Here is a 19,026-nt window from a genome sequence, read left to right as displayed (position 1 = left end):
ATCTATTTTCAATATTCAATGCATATATTCCTGGGTTGTAACAATAATTATAGAATGAATTACTTACGATCATTGTCATGGGCAGCATGTATTGTATCTTTGAATTAGTTGAGAGGTGAGGAAGGTAGTGTTTCTTGGTGCAGGTAAAGCTGGAGGAGAGCTGAGACTAACAAATGTCAGAGGAGAATGCAGAGAGAAAGAATTTGGAAGGTCTAGCGGCTGGTTTTTATGACTGATTTTGCTGCTAGCTGGGGGCGGATTGATGATGGTGACATTGTTAAGGTTTATGAGACTCTATCTGTGAAGCTAACACCAAAAGCATTTTCAATATTAAGGCGATATTGCAATTTTTTGAACTTGTCTCTGGGCTTTGTGAAAAGTAGGATTGGCGGAACGAGGTTGAGTCATGGTTCGCTTCGGAGTTTTGCAGATATCCTTAAGTGTGATGTAATGGGTTCTCCTTTTGTTTACTTGGGTTTGCCTGTTGGTGGGAGTCATAAACGCGATGACTTTTGGAATGGGGTGATTGAGAAGGTTAAGACTAGGCTTAGCAGGTGGAAAAGTAAGTGCTTGTCGTTGGCAGGGAGAGTGTGTTTGATCAAGTCTGTTCTTTCTTCCATCCCGTTATTCTTTATGTCACTGTTTAAATTGCCTTCCGGGATGGCAAACAAGTTGGTCAGGATTCAAAGGGATTTTCTTTAGGGTTGGGGATCTAAAGGAAGGAAGATCGTTTGGGCCTCCTGGGAGAAGGTTTGCAAACCTTGCGAACTTGGGGGCCTTGGTATAATTGATCTAAAGACTTTTAATGTGGCTTTGTTAGGCAAGTGGATATGGAGGTTGGGTTCGAATAAGGATGGTCTTTGGAAAGAGATTCTTGTCTCCAAATATGGTGGTTAGAGAAGTTTTAGAGAGGAAGAGAAAAGCAGTAGGTGCTCTCTTTGGTGGAAAGACTTAAAAAAGGTGTGGGTTTCGAAGGGGTGGGGTAGTAGTTTTGAAGACGGGATTAGTTGGAAAGTTGGTGATGGAAAGGATGTTCTTTTCTGGGAGGACTGCTGGCTAGGTCAAGATGCGCTGAAGAGAGTATTTCCGAGACTGTTCTCCATGTGTCCGATCAAAGATGCAAAGGTGGCTGAGATTGGGTCCTGGTCTGATGGCGTGTGGGTTTGGCATTTAGCATGGTGTAGGTCTTTGTTTGAATGGGAGAAACCTTTGGTGGATCAGTTATATCAGGCTTTACTTGAGGTTAGCTTGGTCCTGGGAGAAGCGGATAAGTGGGTTTGGAAGGCAGGGGGTCTTCAGACGTTTTCTGTTAGTTCTGCTTATTCTCTTCTTAGGAGGGATTGTGAGGTTGTTTTCTCCCCGACATACTGTAAGTTATGGAACTGTAAAGTCGTGCCTTCTACTTTAGTCACTGCCTAGAGGATGTTGGAGAATAAGATCGCTACTAGGGCCAATTTGGAAAGGCGAGGTGTGTTGGTTGGTAGCCTTTTGTGTTGTTTGTGTGGGAAGGAGGAAGAGTCTTACCGCCATTTGTTTTTCGATTGCAAATTTGCTTAGCGGGTTTGGTGCCTTTGCCTAGAGTGGTTGAGGGTGGCGTTTGTGTCCCATATTGATCCGGTGTTAAACTTTGCACAATTTAGGATGTGCCAGTCTTCAAAGTCGGTTAATGAAGTGTGGCGCACAATTTGGGTTGGGGTGGTGGGTGAAATTTGGATCCACAAGAATTTTATTATCTTCAACAGGGGAGTGGCTGATGTGTCTGAAGTGTGTGCACGGGTGCAAGCAAAGGTTTGGTCTTGGATTAATGTTAGATCTCGATCCGCTTTGTGTCCCTTTTCTAGTTGGTGTATGGTACCTTTGGAGTGTATGAGAATGGTTGTTTGATGTAGTTTAAGTCTATGTCCGGTTAGTGCTTGTGTTTGTTAGTTTGAGGATTTTAGCTAGTAGTTGGTTTGGTATCTCTTGTTTCCTTTGTATAAGGGTTGAACCACCCCTGAAGTGGCTTGCATTTATTAATTTATTATTGTCGATAAAAAAAAAATGAAACTCTATATGGTGAAAGAGTGGAAGGAAAACATCAGGCTCAAAGGAAAGATGCAATGTTACATTATCTTCTACCAGAGCGGCCCCAAGATCATGTTGTTGATATACAAACACTAAAAGATGCTGAATGGCAACTTTGTTGGAGCTGTGAACAATAGAGCTGAACCATAGGTGCTGGTCTTGGTGTTGTTGGTAAATTCTTTTCTAGTAAAAAATGCTTCTTTGGGTGCAGTTTTAGTAGGGATGTAGGTGCACATTTTTGTTATGCTGAAAGTGTATAGATGCTGTCATGGCAGCAATTATTCTGGTTTTTTGGCATTTATTTTGTGGGAAAATTTTGCCTAGAAGAAAGTATCTTGTTTTTTATATGGGTTGTGACACCTAACGTGTCCCGTTTTAATTAATTTTATTTTTTGTTGAAAAAAAATAAAAAAAATTCTATTAATAAATATTTTACTTCAAATTGTTATCACTTGGCTTTTAATTTAGCCCATTAATTATTAGTGGAATGTCATAAAATGCTAAAGATTGAAAATAATATTTTTAATTTAAAAAGGACTGGAAAAAAAATAAATTATATGTTTCACATAATACTGACAATAAAATAAAAACAACGTTTGTGATTTTAAAACAATAAAACAAAATTATAAAATAAAATTAAAACACACTTGTGTAAAAGAAAACATATTTAATCTTATTATCAAAACAAAATTTCGTGACCATGAGTGTATCGAATCACATACAGCACAAGGTTTATTTGTGTTGCCTATAATAATATATAATAGAAATTTTTATTTAGTTTACACAATATTTTTAATTATGTATAAATATAATATTTATTTCTATATATATTATGGGATTTTCTATTTAGTTTACACAATTTTAAAAAAATTATACTTAAATATAATTAGTTTTTTATATATAAGACATAATTTTTTGTGTTACTACTCTATTCAAATCTTATTTTCCAATATTTCTTACATCAAATAAATCGAAAAGACAATTTAAAATCTATTTTGAGAAGGTTATTTTTACAAAAAAAAATTGTAATATTAATGGTAGTTTCCGATGCAAATAGTAAACAAGTTTTCCATTTAATTTAAAATAATATGTAATAAAAAAAACAGATGATGCCAACAAAAAGGACATGCTGCACCTATAAAGGAAGGTTTGTTAGATCATACTTCTTATACGTGCTTTACTTTAAGGGAGAAATAAGTGTATTCATCTTAGTTTCCAATACAAACACTAAAAAACACTATAAATAGGTGTCTTTCATAGGAATATAAGCATCCTCATATCAAATCATATCATATATCCCTCTATTTCTTGTGTTAAGAAAGATGGCTTACATCAATGCTGCATTCCGTTCATCAAGAGAATATGAAGTCTATTTCTTTGTGAAGAATAAGTATGTGCGGGTGCAATACACTCCCGGAAAAACAGATGATAAGATTTTGACTAATCTGCATTTAATTAGTAGTGGTTTTCCATCACTTGCAGCAACGTTCTTTGCAGAACCTGGAATGGACTGTTCCTTTGACACTGAAGCGAGTAAAGCATATGTGTTCTCAACCAAATATTGTGCCTACATAGACTATGCTCCAGCTACAACAAATGACAAGATTCTCTCAGGTCCTTCCACAATTGCTGAAATGTTTCCTGGCCTAAAAAACACAGTGTTTGAGAATGGCATAGATTCTGCATTCAGATCAAACAAAGGAAAAGAAGTTTACTTATTCAAGGGCAATCAGTATACTCGCATAGCCTATGATTCCAAGCAGCTTGTTGGCAACATTCGTAACATTGTTGATGGATTTCCTGTTTTGAAAGATACGATCTTTGAAAATGGAATTGATGCGTGTTTTGCTTCCCATATCGAATCTGAAGCTTATCTTTTCAAAGGAGAGAATTATGTACGTATCAAATTTGACTCAGATGGATATGATGACATTCTTCTGGGTGATGTGACGCCTATCCTTGATGGTTGGCGATGTCTTAGAGGCATTTTTCCTGTAAACTAAAGAAGGGCTCACTCTCATGTTCACCATCATCATCAACCACCTTATCTTCAGACCATGGTCTCATAATATGCTACAAAATAAGGCTTTCATAGCCAAAGTTTAAGTTTATTTCTTTCTCTTTAATGTAACATTAGGATTGGATATGATCTTTCCTTTCCTGATGTAACAATTCTCCATGTTTCTCTTTCCTTTCCTCTACGTCCATCTTTTTCTTTCCTATTTTCATAATTTTAATAATAAATAAAACTTTATGGTTGAGTTTAATACAATTAGATTTATTCTATTGCATAAATATTATTTTTATGACTTTGTTGATAATTATTGTCAAAACTTAAATTTAGTATAAATGCCTTTAATATTTGTTACAACTCGGAAGCCTCAATAATCATATTCTATAACTTTTGATGTTTAAAATGTTAAAATAAATAAACTAGCTTTTCAAGATGTACAAATATTTTTCTCAAAAACATAATTTATGAAAGATAATTGCGATTGAATTGAATAAAATCATTATGAATCATAAACTCTCTTTCTAAATATGTAACACAAATTCCTACTCAGTCAACCAGAGTGGAGGTTAGTAATGTTGCATGGGTGAGTTAGTGATGGCCTTAGATGCAGGGGAGACCGGGTAATCGTACAATACCATGATGATCGAAGAAAAAAATTATTGTGTGATGATAGTGTTGTGTAATGGTGTGATTATTCTTAGGACCTACTCTAGTTATGCGAAATTATGTCTTATAGTATAGAAGGCTAATTGGTGGAATAACTACTGTCAAACAATAAGGAAGAACACATGGTTGTAAAAAGTGTTAGGCTTAAGCTAGAGAAATCATGTCTTTAGATGTTTATGTTTGTAATATTTTTTTAATGGATCAACCATCAAGGGCTGCTTAAGGTCTTCAAGGTTGGATGAAAATATTGGTTTGGGTCTATGTATTTTGTTGATTGTGTTTGGTTTTAATGATGGAAGGTTGTTGCTGTTTTTTCTTATGCAATCTTTCTTTTTGCTATTGTAAGAGTTCTTATTAAGATTCTCTCATTTTTGCTATAGTTTTTGTGTAAAAGTTGAGGTATCCTTGAAATATCTTTATTTATTTATTTATTTTTCTGTATTGATAAAAAAACAAAATCCTGTTCAGAATTTAAACTTGAAATAACCTATTAAACTTGACTATTTTTTTTTCTGAGCTTAGTTAAACAAATAAATAAATTACATCAATACTAACTTCTCCAAATTATACATACATTACCTTCTTTTAAGCTCTTTTCTTTTAAGTATTAATGTGATCATCCGTTCCTATTTGAAGAATAATATTGTGTTCAAAAAAATTAAAACAAGTTTCACAGTAACATTAATCTTTACATTGAAGTGTCAGCCTAACTGAGATGTTAAGTTGCATAGTGATGCCTAACATGAAAACTTTTATAAAAAAACATTATTTTTTACATAAAAAACACTCATACAAAGTTATCTTTTATTGGAGGTGTTCATTTCACATATGTTCATGCCTACAGAATATTGATTGGAAAACTTATGTATCTCACTAATAACCCACTTGATATAACATTTTTTGTGTGTAACAACTTTCTTAATTTCTTTCTAAGCCTGCAATTGTTCACTATAATGCAACAGTTAGAATTCTCAAATATACTAAAGCAACTTCGAGTCTTGGTTTATTTTTCTCTTACAACACTTATGCTCATTTAAAAGTCTTTTGTGATAGTGATTGGGACACCTGTAGTGATTCAAGAAAATCAGTGACGGGTTTTAGTGTGTATCTTGAAAATTTCCTCGTATCCTGAAAATAAAATAAAAACAATGAACAATATCAAAAAGTTCCTCTGCAACTGAATACGGGGAAATGGTCATTGTTACATGTGAAATTCAATGTCTAACTTATCTTCTTCAATATTTCAAAGTTCCTTTTGAGTAATCATCTCTTTTATACCATGACAATGAATCAACAAGATATATTGCAGCAAATCCAGTGTTTCACGAGCGTACGAAACACATAGAAATATATTGTCACATTGTTAGGACCAAATTGAAGAAGGATCTCATACATTTGTTTATCATTTCTACCACATAGCAATTGACTGACATTTATATCAAAGTCTTAAGTCCTCAATATTTCAAAAGTATTTGTTTCAAACTGGGTTGCTCTCCAGCTTGAGGTGGTAACAAAGGATATCGATACAAGACTTCTAGAAAGAAACTAATAGTAATTTTGTCTTTTCTAATTCTTAATTGTTTCTCTTTATACATATGTCTAACCTTTATTTTGTCTTTTCTTATTCTAGCATTTATTGGATCTTTATTTTACATTTTGTCTCTTTAGCTAGACCTAAAATGAGGGTACTCTTTGTCTATATACTCAGACTATCTGCTTTGATTTAAGCAAGGAAAAGAAAATAGAAAAAATATTCTTTCTCGTATCATTTGTCTTTCTTCTTCTCTTTTGTTAATCTCATTTCTTTTTTTTATAATATATTATTTTCTAATATTTAATATTAAGCACTTCTAGCATATGGATCTAGACCAATAACACTATAAGAAATTGTCCATTTAAATATTGATTATTACATACGAATCTGAATCCGTTGTAAAGTGAGCATTACATGCAGATATTTACATACGAATTTAATTAAGTATGTAAATAGACATTACATACGGATTTTTTCGTATGTAAACCAAAAGTGATTACATATGGATATTTACATACGAATTTTTTCGTATATAAGCCAAAAGTGATTACATACGGATATTTACATATAAATTTTTTCGTATGTAAGCCAAAAGTGATTACATGCGGATATTTACATACAAATTTTTTCAAATGTAAACCAAAACTGATTACATACAGATTTAATCGATATGTAAGTTTGGCGCTATGAAATGAGAATAATTACACACGAATTGTATCCATATAAAAAATATTACATACAAAATATTTTTAATAATTATAATATTAATATTTTTATTAATATAAATAATAACAAATATTAATATTATTGATAATACTAATATTAATAATAATAATAATAAATATAATATGACAAAAGAATTTGTTATAATAATGTAGTGGTTAAAACTCCTTTACTCACTCATGATATTTGTTCCGCCTCCACTCTAACCTACACCGCCTATTAAAATATTGCGTTTAACATCATTCGAAAAACATATGTTAGCTGAAAAATAATATTGACTTAAAAAAAAAATATTTTCAATGACGAAAAAAAAGATAACCGCAATTCACCTGAACTCGACGCTCCAACCTCAACCAAGTCAGTCAAGTAAAAAAAATGTAAATTTTTATTTTTGAATAAAATTTTAAAATTTGTAAGTACTTAAATTATTTTAAATATTTTTTATCCAGATAATATTTTTTATGAAAAAATATTTCAATTTCTTTAATAAAAATAAATAATCATCTAAAAATATATTATTAGCAAATGAAACCAATCAAGCAATTTATATCTTCTTCAATAATTTTTTTATAAAAGTAATTTATTAATAGAAACACTTTGAAACAAATCTATAGCCCAAACCTAGTAGCACAACCATCATAAAAAATAATATTTTCTAATTATTACAATAAATATTTAATTATTATATTATAATATTATAAATAGATGTTTAAACTAAATAAAATTATCATCTGATTATATATTAAAATACAATTATCTTTATATTAAGTTATATAAAAGGACATTCTAAAATAGATATTTTTAATAAAGTAATATTTTTACAATTTAATTTATTTAAAATAATATGTTAACTAAAATTAAATTAATTTTTTTATAAATTTTAAAATCTACAATTAAAAAATATGAAAAGATTCAATTATTTCATTATTATATATTATCTCTCAATTATAAATTATCTTATTGAAAAAAATAGTAAAAAGTTATACTTTTTGTAAAAAAAATTGTTTTTATTAAATTTAAATAAATGTATAATATATATATATAATTAAATTTGTTAACTTATAATTATATTTACAAATATTTGTATTATAAATTATATATAAATAAAATAAGGAAAGTAAATATTACTTTATTAATTAAAAAACAATAAATGACATGTATATGAATAACTTTATTAAATTAAATTGCATCAAAGATATATATATATATAATATATACATATATAATATATATATACATATATATAATATATATATATACATATATATAATATATATATACATATATATATAATATATACATATATATACATATATAATATATATATATATATAATATATACATATATATACTACAAGAAAATCATGAAATAAAAATTAATTTTAGAGACAAAAAATAATTAGTTATTATAGTGACTAAAGCAAGAATATTTTAGAGACTAATTTTGTTTTGTTTTTTATTTAATTTCTATTATGGTAAAATGGTTTTTAAATTGCTATCTAATTAAAAACTAATAATTTTGCTACCAAATTTAGAATCTAATCTAAATAAGTGATAGTTAAAACATTAGCTAATTAGATACCAATTTAGAAACTATTTAACAATAATATAAACTAATTTAGAAATCAGTTTTTTTTTTCCTAAAATAATCTCTAATTTAGTTACTATTGCAACTAATTATTTTTTGTCTCTAAATTTTATTAAATTTATATATATATATATATATATTAAATTTTATTGTCATATTTCCTTTTCAATATATTATATATATATATATTAAATTTTATTGTCGTCTTTCCTTTTCAATATATATTATATATATATGTATTAAATTTTATTGTTATATTTCCTTTTTTAGTATCTATGACACATAATATATACATATGTATATATATGTCAAGTTATTAAGTTTAGTTTAAATATACTTTATATAGCGACTCCGATTAAAAGTTATACATTGAATAAACTTATATTTTAATTATTAGATTAAATAAATACAATAATTACTATTAAATAAATATTTATTTATATATCTATAAAATATCAAATTAGTAATATTAAATTCTATCTAAATATTTATATAATAAATATAAATAATGTAAACATTTAATTATTTGTTAAATATAACCAACCTATTAAATTTGAGATATTTTTGAAAATGGTAGAATGAAGGTTGAAAGTGGTAGAATGTTTTCTTGGGGGCTGCATCTAATTTCTTAAACTGAAAAGGTAGTGCAATTCCATTTAAATTAGTACCATTCAATTTAAATATTTTAGAACACATTGATTTTAATTATGGCTGTGTAAGGTATGATTTTTATTAAGCTTTGATTCTCTATGAGAATGAGAACTGGAGTAAACCGTTGTACTCAATATAACTTTTTAAGAAAGGAATAAATTAGAGAAAGAAGGACAATAAAAGGAAATTGGTACAGAAATATGAAAGGAAAATCCATAATTTATATACTAATAATTATAATTATAGTGATAATAATAATAATAATAATAATAATAATAATAAAAACATGAAATACTTTATTATGTATCAGCTTTTACATTCTACATATTTATCTCTTTTAGGGACACTGCTGATAAAATGAAGCATAACCACATAGGTTTCCCTAATCCATCACACACAAACATAACTACCTATTAGGGAACTTATTTTTGTAAGAGTTTGAGACCAGCAAAGTTGGTTTCAGGTAAGTCTCTAGCACTTGTAGTCATACGGATGTCATCAGCTATACGCCGCGCATCAAAAGCAATGCCATCTAATCCCCTTCTTGAAAATCCAGCGCAGTAGAGACCATTTTCTCCCTTCCAGTGATTTGGAAAACCTGGTTTAGGCATTCCATTACCATTGAACAGTCCTTCATAATCCTGTGTTTCAACAAGTCACAGAAAAACCAGTTAGGGCCAATCTCAGACACATTCAAAAATCAACACTTGAACTTGTTCAGACTAAAGCAATTATGAGACTGTTTTATATGAACCTTAAGCCAATTCAGCACAGTGCTATTGTATCCAGTAGCAAAGATGATGATGTCAAATTCTCCATCTTTTCCATCCTCAAACTCAACCATCTTGCCCTCATTGATTCTTGAAATAGTTGAAAAAACCTGAACACAAAAGGAGATGACCAAAATCAATGTAAGGAGTTAATTAACACTAAAGAAAAGGTGGTTGAAGAAATAACCTATTATATCACTAACTACCTTTATTTCGCCTCTCTTGATCAAAGGAACACAACCAACATCAATGGTAGGGGTAGTACCACCCTTTTTCTTCAAAAGGAAGGGTCCATCCTTTGGCCTCACCAAACCATACTTAGACATGTCTCCGTACTTCATCTTGCTCATAAGCATCATAAGCTTGTCCACATTCTCCATTTTTAAGTATTTCAGCAAGGTCATTCCCAGGAACACCATTTCTTTAGTGAAAAAGTGAACCTAAACACACAGAGACATGTCAGATAAATAGATCATTCTGAAGTTTCTGTTAAAGCTTACCCTAACCTTTGAACTTCCAGATTGCCTAATTTTTTTAACTAACAAAGAAACATAGATGGCGGCCAACAAAGCGAAATAGATAACATGATACATATATGTGGGGGTAATAAATAATATCAAAGCAAAATAGCCATCTTAATTTTTAGAATATATGTGGGGGGTATTGAAAAAGGTATCATCTTTTATAAATTGTGTCTTGTTATAGAATCCACCTAAAGGGTTTGTATATAGAGGAATGACTTACAGGGCCTCTAATAACAATGGAAGTATTAGCACCCCAATTTGAGAGATCATAAGCGATCTCCATGCCTGAATTACCACAGCCAACAACAAGGACATTTTTACCATACATGTCCCTTCCATTGAAATACTTGCTGCAATGCAGGTATTCTCCTTCAAACCCTTCAAGCCCTTCAACCCTAGGCACATACCCTTCATTATTCTCCCCACATGCAACTACCAGAAACTCAGCCACGTAAACCTCAACAGCATCCTCCTTAGATGCTGTGTCCTTGACAACAATCCTCCATTTTCCATTTATGTCATCAAGATATGCAGATTCTACACTCCGATTATAACGGATGGAAATCTTGAAACGGCTGACATAGTTATCCAAGTAACGCAGGAAGTGAATCCTGGGGACAAAGGTGGGGAAATCAGAAGGAAAGGGCATGTGAGGGAGGCTGCAGAAATCTTTGCCTAAGTGGAGCTTCAAGCGGTCATATGTCCTTTTCCTCCAAAGAGATGCATGACAATCATCTCTTTCGAGGACAAGGTTGGGGATGGATAGTTTGTTGAGACATGCAGAGGTTGCAAGGCCAGCAGGGCCTGCTCCCACAATCACAACAGGGACTTCAATCTCCATGATCGGATGGTTTTGGCTTTGGTTTGAAATTGGTTTGTGTGTGGATTTCACCTCTTGCTGGGGTTCTGCTTTTATAGGCTTGGCTATTCATGACATTACTTATTTGGCAGTGATGATGAGTTGCCAACTTGCCAACCATGAGAGTGACGAACCCAGTTTTAGTTTTCCTTATTTTTTTACTTTCATTTTTATATTTTGGTCAATACAGTCAATTAGATAGTTCAAGAAAAGCAATAAAATTAAATTTTTCAGTTACTTTTTCTCAAGAATAGATTTTTTTTTGTCTGGCATTTCGCATTTGGCATCTATACAGAAGGATTCAGCTATATCTAGGCGTCACCAAACAAAGACTTATCTTACTTTAACCTTTAACCGTCACCTTTTATTAGTTTTTAGTTTTTAACTATTTTTTATTCAGCCATTCTCAATTTTTTCTCAAAAAAAAATAAATAAATTACACTAACATTAGATAAAAAAATTCTCTAATATTACCTCTCTTCCGTTTATTCTTAGTTATTGGGTCAAAATATTATCGATAAAAATATTATTTTTTTAAAACAGTTAATTTATGTTAGAAAAAAAAGTGAATGACTAATTATATATATATATATATATATATATATTAAGTTTTATTTCTTATATCTATAAAATTTGTTTCTAATTTCTAAAAAATCACTGTTAATTATATTAAAGGATAAACATTGTTTCTTACATTAATTATAAATGTATAGATAATACAGAATTATGATTAAAATTTAATATGTAAAGATTATCATTCCCTCACCTTTAGAATATAATTAATAAATTTGACTTTTTAATTTCAAAATAAGTAATGTGGTTTATAATTTTTCAAAATAAATAAATATTTAATAAATGAAGCAAATTTACTTAATTTTGTTACTAGTTGATAAGAGCATCCGGGTTTTTTTACCATGATGTGGTTATTTTTTTTTTTTTACCAAAATGGGATCCGTTTAAAAAAAAATACAAATTTAGGCAAGTCGTGCCAATTCGGCACGACTTCATATACATAAATCGTTCCAATTAGGCACGACTTCTGCCCTGTCATACTGAAATCGTGCCAACTTGGAACGATTTCTGCATATGAAGTCGTGCAGAATTGGCACGACTTGCCTAAATTTGTAATTTTTTTTTAAAAACAATATATGTATTTGGAAGATAATATAAATAAAAAATATTTTTCATTAAAATCCTAAACCATCTCTTAATACAACAATTAGATTTTTTTTTCATTATTAAAATCCTAAACCATCTCTTATTATAACAAATGTATGTATTGTAGCAACTCATTGAAAAAAATAAGAGAAGACAAAAAGTTGTAGAAACTTATGAAAGGTAATTGCACAAGATTGTAAAATTGTTAAATAAGATTGCACAAGTAATATATATATATATATATATATATATAATAAAATTACAATTAGTGAAAGCTACAAATAGAAATATTAACCATCCTATAAACGGACCATTAATGCAATAATAACGATATAATAGTTTAAAGGTAATAAAATCAAAAATTAATAATAATAAAATTAAAATTAATAACCAATATTTTACTTCAAAGTTTTTGGGACAGTATCTTTTATAATACGACTAAGTTTTTGGGACAGTATCTTTTATAATACGACTAAGGAGTAGATTTAAAAAAAAAATATTTACAGTATCTTTTATAATACGACTAAGGAGTAGATTTAAAAAAATAAATTTATTTATATATTATTTTTCGAATTGAAATAATATTTGTTATTCAAGTACAGTTTTACTTCACTACAGACTTATAATTATTTTTCATATATATAATATAAATTTATTATAGAATAACAAAATTCAATAAAAAAAACTCAAATATTTATGAAAAAAAAATTATATTTATTAATTTTATTTGTTTATAAAACCTTTAAAAGGCACCAAAAACAAATAGTAGTGTATTTACGTATTTTTCACTGCAAACCAAAATGTTTGCTAAGTAAAGATCATTAGTAAAATTGTCTCGTAAAATACTTAACAAAATCTCATATAAGTTAAAATTTTTTATATTAATTAATTTATGTATTTATCAACATTTTTATATTTATATTTATTTATTAAACCCGTAATGGATATTTTATCACGCACATTAACATCATATTAAGAGTTACACTAATGTTATATAATACTTTGTTTGAATATTTAAAGAAAAGAATGATATTATATTTTATTGAAAAAAATGTTAAGTATTTAAAATATGGATCAAAGTTATTTCAAGAAATATCACTACAAACAAATCATTAAGTAAAAATCAATTTTAGAGACAAAAAATAATTAATTACTATATTAATTAAATTAAATATTATATTATAGACTAAAAATATGATTGATATGTAAAATAATTTTTAAATTAGTATATAAGTAGATGTCAAGTTTTAAGTATCAACTTTTGAATCTAGTGTAATTATTAGTAATTAAAACATTGATAACTAAATTAGATACAAATTTAGTAATTAATTTATAAATTTTATTAATAATAGAAATTACTTTAATACTAATAATATTTTTTGTCTATAAAATAATATTTAATTTAGTTAATATAGTGACTAATTATTTTTAGTATCTAAAATTAATTTTTATTTAATAATTTTAATGTAGTATATCTTCAAGTTCACAATCATTTATCATATATTAAAACTTACTATAACAAATATTATTGTAAAAATTATAGTTGACAAAATCTAAATTATTTGGATAAAAAACTTCCAATACATAATAAATCTTAAATATGAATTTCTAGATCTCTTTGTTTTGTTAAATAGTTTCCTATTAAAAAAAAGTAATTTCTATAGGAAAAATGCTTTGAGTGGATTCTAAAATCTAGCATACCAAAATTCTTTCTAAACTGAAATTTGACGAGTTATGCAGCCTGCATGCAAAACTTTCCCGCTATTTAGGGAGAACGACCATCTTGTATAGTTCACTAGCTCCCTTCTGCGTTACTCTCAGACACAAACATACATGCTGGTCTTTTTTTTAGTTTTTTTAGGGTTATTTAGATATCATAATCTAATGGAAAAAGGTTCGAAAATTCCTAAAATGGTACACGTTATTTATTCATTCTTTTTGTACACTAAAAAAAACATGCTGATTTTTTTTTTATTCAGATTTTTTTTAAAGATTGACACATAGGTCTTAAAGCAATTAAACAAACTGAAATATATATCCAAAATGGTAATCTGACGTAGGGCTTTGGATAATGGTTTAAATATTTGTTCAGTTAAATGGTATCTGATAGCCTTGAACTACTGAGTATCAAATCAGTGAGAACACACAGTATTCTCGTTTTTTATCTTTTAAAAACTACTCTAATTAATGTCAGCTGATTTTGCTAGCTTTAACATGGAACCTTACAACCACGTGTTTCTGATGCTCGTTGGATTGTTATGTATCTTGTGGATGGGATTTTGTTCGATATTCATGAAGTTTCACAGGTTTTCTTGTGTGGGGGTACTTGTTGATGAGGATGGGTTTTTGGTAATTGGTGTTTGGGGTCTTAATTATTCTAAGAATTATACATATATATCATTATTTTTTTAATAAAATTAAAATATTTTTAAAATATCTCATATTTATTTATTTAAAAAAAACTAAAAATATCATGTCATGAATAGTATAAATGATATTTCAGTACACAAGTTTTTTATTTGTGAAGACTTTGATTTATATAAAAAAAACACATCCATATATGGTTCTTTTACTTATGGAGTTATTTTTTTCTTTTTTATCAAAATGGAGTATGTCTAAAAAAAATTATAAAATAGGATAAATTGTGCCAACTTAGTTCTAAAATGAATTGTTCTCGTCTTTAGTCGATATGGGATCTTCAACTATTTCACTATTCCACGTAATCTTTTATTTATATATATTTTTTTGTCGATTAGAAAAATAGATTTAATAGATTTGACCATCAGTTTCTCGTTCATTCAATAGGCTTCCTCACGATTCCTAATAAACTAAAATTTCATACAAAACCTTTAGGGCATTTGACATCATGGATCTCGAACCCGAATTCTTTATGATTAAGTTCAACAAGTAAAAATCGACATGGCAAAACTAAATGCAAGTAAGACATGTGAAGCATGCATGGAAACCAAACTTAACCAAATAAGTAGTGGGCGAGTATCATTCAGCGATCACTACTTTAAGGTGGAATACAAATGCTTGCATTTGATATGTGCATTTGTTTTGTTTTTACTACAGATTAATAAATGTATAAGTACTACACCTAAAAACAACAAGTTTTAACTTCTTTTTTTTTCAAAAATAAAAACTTTCTCAATTTATCTTTTCCTTATACTTTTTTCATAATTTTTTTGAATATATCTTTAGTCTTTTTCATCAAATCATATTTATATGTAGATGGTAAAGAATAGAACAATATTATAAACTAAAAAAAAGATTTTTTTTAGTACATTTTTATATTTCTTTCTTTAGTATTTTGCTTGCATATATTTTGGGAATATATGTGAGATCTAAATCGAATAAACATATCTTAGTTAGTCTACGTTTATAGTTATATGCTCTATTTGTGAATGAGATTATCTAGGAACAAGTTAAAATTTCTCTTACTTTTCTTATTTTTGGAGAAATTCTCTTAAAAGAACAAAATCTAAGATAAGAGAAGTTATTATTTTGGATTGTAAATATATGTGATTTCTAAGTACAGAAAATGTTTGATTTTTATGGGTATTGGAATTGTAAAGATTGTAGCTTGATATATGTTTCGTTAGAATTGGGTGTTGTTTTGTTTTCATTAGTTTTGAGTATGATATTTGATTGAAATGGTCAATTTCAGTTATAGAAGCTATAGTAAAGAAATGATGCATCCTAGTAGTATGAAAATGTAGTAAAAATTATATAGAATAATGATTGAGTTATACCTTTTAATGTGAGTTTTGGCTTGTTTTTTAGTGTTAGATAACCCTGTTTTATTTAAGTTGGTACACATGCAAGTTTGATTTTAAAAAAAAATATTATTTTCATGTTTAAAATGTCATAGGAAATTTAGAATTGATAGATTTGATTGTAGATCCAACTTATAGAATTCTGCATAAACTACTCCGTGGATGAGATTTTGCTAAGTGAATCTCACGAGAAAAGTGAATTTCAGCATCAGCAAATAAAATTCGCTTAACGGATTTAATGAACTTGGCCATCCAGATAAGACTTCACCCAACGAATCTCAATCTAAAAGCAAATGACTAAATTCTTATTCAAATTTCCCTAGTAAATTATATTTCTCTCAACGAATTTGGTATGTTATACTTACATTAAATTATATTTCCCTCAACGAATTTGGTATGTTTTAAAATGGTATGCTATATGTAAAGTTGAGATGAGATTAGGTAATTGTATTGAATTTATGTTTGTTATATTATGTTGAATTGGATATGTCCAGGTCAAATACATAGAATGATATGCTTAACTAGTCTAAGATTTATAGTATTAAGTACAAAAACTTATATTAAAAGGAGATATATTTATTTCACTAAACTGTTCTAAATAACATAGATTAAGACATTTCATGATATTTCATTATGAGAAGTTGAAGGGAATTCTCGCATCAATGTTGCATATCTTAGTTGTATAATTATTTATGCAATAAACTTACCTTGAATTATGGAGCTGAGATTTGGGTATAGACTAAAAATACTTAAAAAGAGTCAAAAGATAGTCTACAATAGAACATACTCATATTTAGAAATTATTTTAAAAGTGTATAATGTAAGTTTATGTTATTAAAAAATATTTCAATAATGGGTTATGGTATATTTTTTGTGTAGGTTTAAGTTAATTATTTTTTAATATATTATATTATAATTACTTTTATTTTGTAATAAAAATTAATTTTGTGTTAAATTAAAAAAAAATTATTATAATTTATGAAAATAATATTTATTATTATATGAATTTGTTATTTTATATAACTGTATATATTTTTGTTGATATTATAATTTTATTTTATTATTTTTATTATTTATAATTATATGTTGTTATTAATAATATAATTAAATATTTTTTGAAATTATTAAATAAATTTATCTAATATTTAAATTTGTATATTGTATATTGTGCATATATATAATTATTAATATTTAAATAATTTATATATTTTAAAGATAATGTGCAATTTAAACATACTAGCACGATAAAATTCACATATTTTCATAAATATTATAAAATATTGACTAACAACATGAAAACAATTGTATTTTATTTTTATGTATAATTTTTTATTTCAATTTGTATCTTATAAAATAAAGAATATAAAATAAAAACTTTCGCTTATCATTAATAAACATTCGATGAACATGAAATAGTCGGTGATTACAATAAATAGATGAAGTCATTATATGGGAATTTAAAAAAATTACAAGCATAATAATATCCAATAACACATTAAATTTAACTAACAATAAAAATAAGTTCAACATAAAAAATAATAATAACACAATAAAAATGCAATCAATGTTCTTCATTGCCTTGAAGTTGGTAAAATATATATTCGATTCGACCCAAACGTATGTTGATAGTGTTGATATCCAACCTCGTGCTTGACATACTTTCATGTATATACTGAATTTCCCCCCAAATTTGTGTTAACATCGCTAAATCATGGGGGGTTTTGAGGATGACTGCCTGCAACATGTTCTTGAGGCGATGAAATGTCTTTGTGTTCTTGTTCATGTTCGTCGTTAGGCCTTCCAAGTTGCCACACACCATTGACATTAAAGATATTCATTTTCTTCATGGTTTTTTTCTTGAAGAAGTTATTCCACCCTAACATGATTGATGACTCTCCCATCAAGTTCATGCCATATAGCAACATGAGGTGTGTGACTAAACAACCATATCATTATCACGACATTTTATAATGTGTTGCATGATATAATGAGGCTAGTTAATCATTACATTACTTTTTAGGAACTATAACATGAAAACATCTTCATGAACCAACTGCGAGAAGTTTCTCCCCCGAGGATACAACATGTGCACCCATGTGTAATGAAGTAGACTGTCATTTATAGTCAAACTACCTATTTTGACCATGCATCTCTTCTTTTGTCATGGTTAATAGGGTCGGTTGACGATCAAAATGTATGTCCTCAGGGAAGGTATTAGGGGCTAACAGGAGACCATCATATTTCAGATTCGCCACATTCATCCAATCCCTATGTCTAATTATAATCTTGTGTGTGTCGATCTAAGTAGCAAGGTAACCCAGTGTCGTTAGATGAAGATTTAAATAAAAAAAAAAACCTAAACATATCCTCATAATAAGGTAGTCTTATACTAAGAAAGTGTTGCAATCCTTGGAAGTTCAAATATTCTTGAAACTGAAAATCAGATGTGGCAAAAAATGAGAAATCTAAGACTTTTGGAGATATGACTGGTCTGCCGTGAAAATTTTCCTCAAATGCAACCATCTGACGTTTCGTTTAAATATACCGAGAATAATCTAAAACGCCCTCCCTCCTTTATAGTGGGATCATAGGAACTTCATCATCTAAAACGCCCTCCCTCTTAGGCGTTTTTTTTGCCTCTTTGTGGATGAAGATGCCATTGATAAGGAAGTTAAAACCTATGAATGAAAATGTTA

General features: G+C 28.3%; 3 protein-coding genes across 3 annotated transcripts; 2 read left to right on the top strand and 1 right to left on the bottom strand.

Annotated features, from left to right (window-relative positions):
- The first annotated feature begins 228 nt into the window (after positions 1 to 228).
- On the top strand, positions 229 to 1,419 carry LOC137822292 (uncharacterized). Its single transcript, XM_068627178.1, has 3 exons — positions 229 to 562; positions 681 to 781; positions 898 to 1,419. Exons 1-3 carry the CDS (start codon positions 229 to 231, stop codon positions 1,417 to 1,419), a joined length of 957 nt encoding a protein of 318 aa, XP_068483279.1.
- A 1,919-nt stretch (positions 1,420 to 3,338) lies between these two features.
- On the top strand, positions 3,339 to 4,336 carry LOC137821611 (albumin-2). Its single transcript, XM_068626292.2, has one exon. It carries the CDS (start codon positions 3,387 to 3,389, stop codon positions 4,065 to 4,067), a length of 681 nt encoding a protein of 226 aa, XP_068482393.1. The 5' UTR covers positions 3,339 to 3,386; the 3' UTR covers positions 4,068 to 4,336.
- A 5,180-nt stretch (positions 4,337 to 9,516) lies between these two features.
- Positions 9,517 to 11,410, bottom strand: LOC137821504 (putative indole-3-pyruvate monooxygenase YUCCA10). The gene is made up of 4 exons (XM_068626126.2): positions 10,755 to 11,410; positions 10,217 to 10,450; positions 9,995 to 10,120; positions 9,517 to 9,881 (listed from the first exon to the last, which is right to left on the bottom strand). The coding sequence occupies exons 1-4, from the start codon at positions 11,373 to 11,375 to the stop codon at positions 9,663 to 9,665; spliced, it is 1,200 nt and encodes a 399-aa protein (XP_068482227.1). The 5' UTR covers positions 11,376 to 11,410; the 3' UTR covers positions 9,517 to 9,662.
- Between the last annotated feature and the right edge of the window lie 7,616 nt (positions 11,411 to 19,026).

Source organism: Phaseolus vulgaris, chromosome 9 (genome assembly GCF_051622355.1).
Source record: "Phaseolus vulgaris cultivar YP4 chromosome 9, ASM5162235v1, whole genome shotgun sequence".
Taxonomy (NCBI): Eukaryota; Viridiplantae; Streptophyta; class Magnoliopsida; order Fabales; family Fabaceae; genus Phaseolus; species Phaseolus vulgaris.
This window is presented reverse-complemented; position numbering and strand designations above follow the sequence as displayed.

Bases quoted from the DNA above. Each gene is read 5' to 3' on its own strand.
- LOC137822292 (XM_068627178.1), top strand. From the start codon at position 229: ATGACTGATTTTGCTGCTAGCTGGGGGCGGATTGATGATGGTGACATT. The intron at 563-680 runs GTAAGTGCTTGT...CAAGTTGGTCAG, and splicing joins TAGGCTTAGCAGGTGGAAAA to GATTCAAAGGGATTTTCTTT. The intron at 782-897 runs GTATAATTGATC...TATGGTGGTTAG, and splicing joins TTGCGAACTTGGGGGCCTTG to AGAAGTTTTAGAGAGGAAGA.
- LOC137821611 (XM_068626292.2), top strand. From the start codon at position 3,387: ATGGCTTACATCAATGCTGCATTCCGTTCATCAAGAGAATATGAAGTC.
- LOC137821504 (XM_068626126.2), bottom strand. From the start codon at position 11,375: ATGGAGATTGAAGTCCCTGTTGTGATTGTGGGAGCAGGCCCTGCTGGC. The intron at 10,121-10,216 runs GTAGTTAGTGAT...TTTTGTGTTCAG, and splicing joins TCAAGAGAGGCGAAATAAAG to GTTTTTTCAACTATTTCAAG. The intron at 9,882-9,994 runs GTTCATATAAAA...GTTGAAACACAG, and splicing joins CTGTGCTGAATTGGCTTAAG to GATTATGAAGGACTGTTCAA.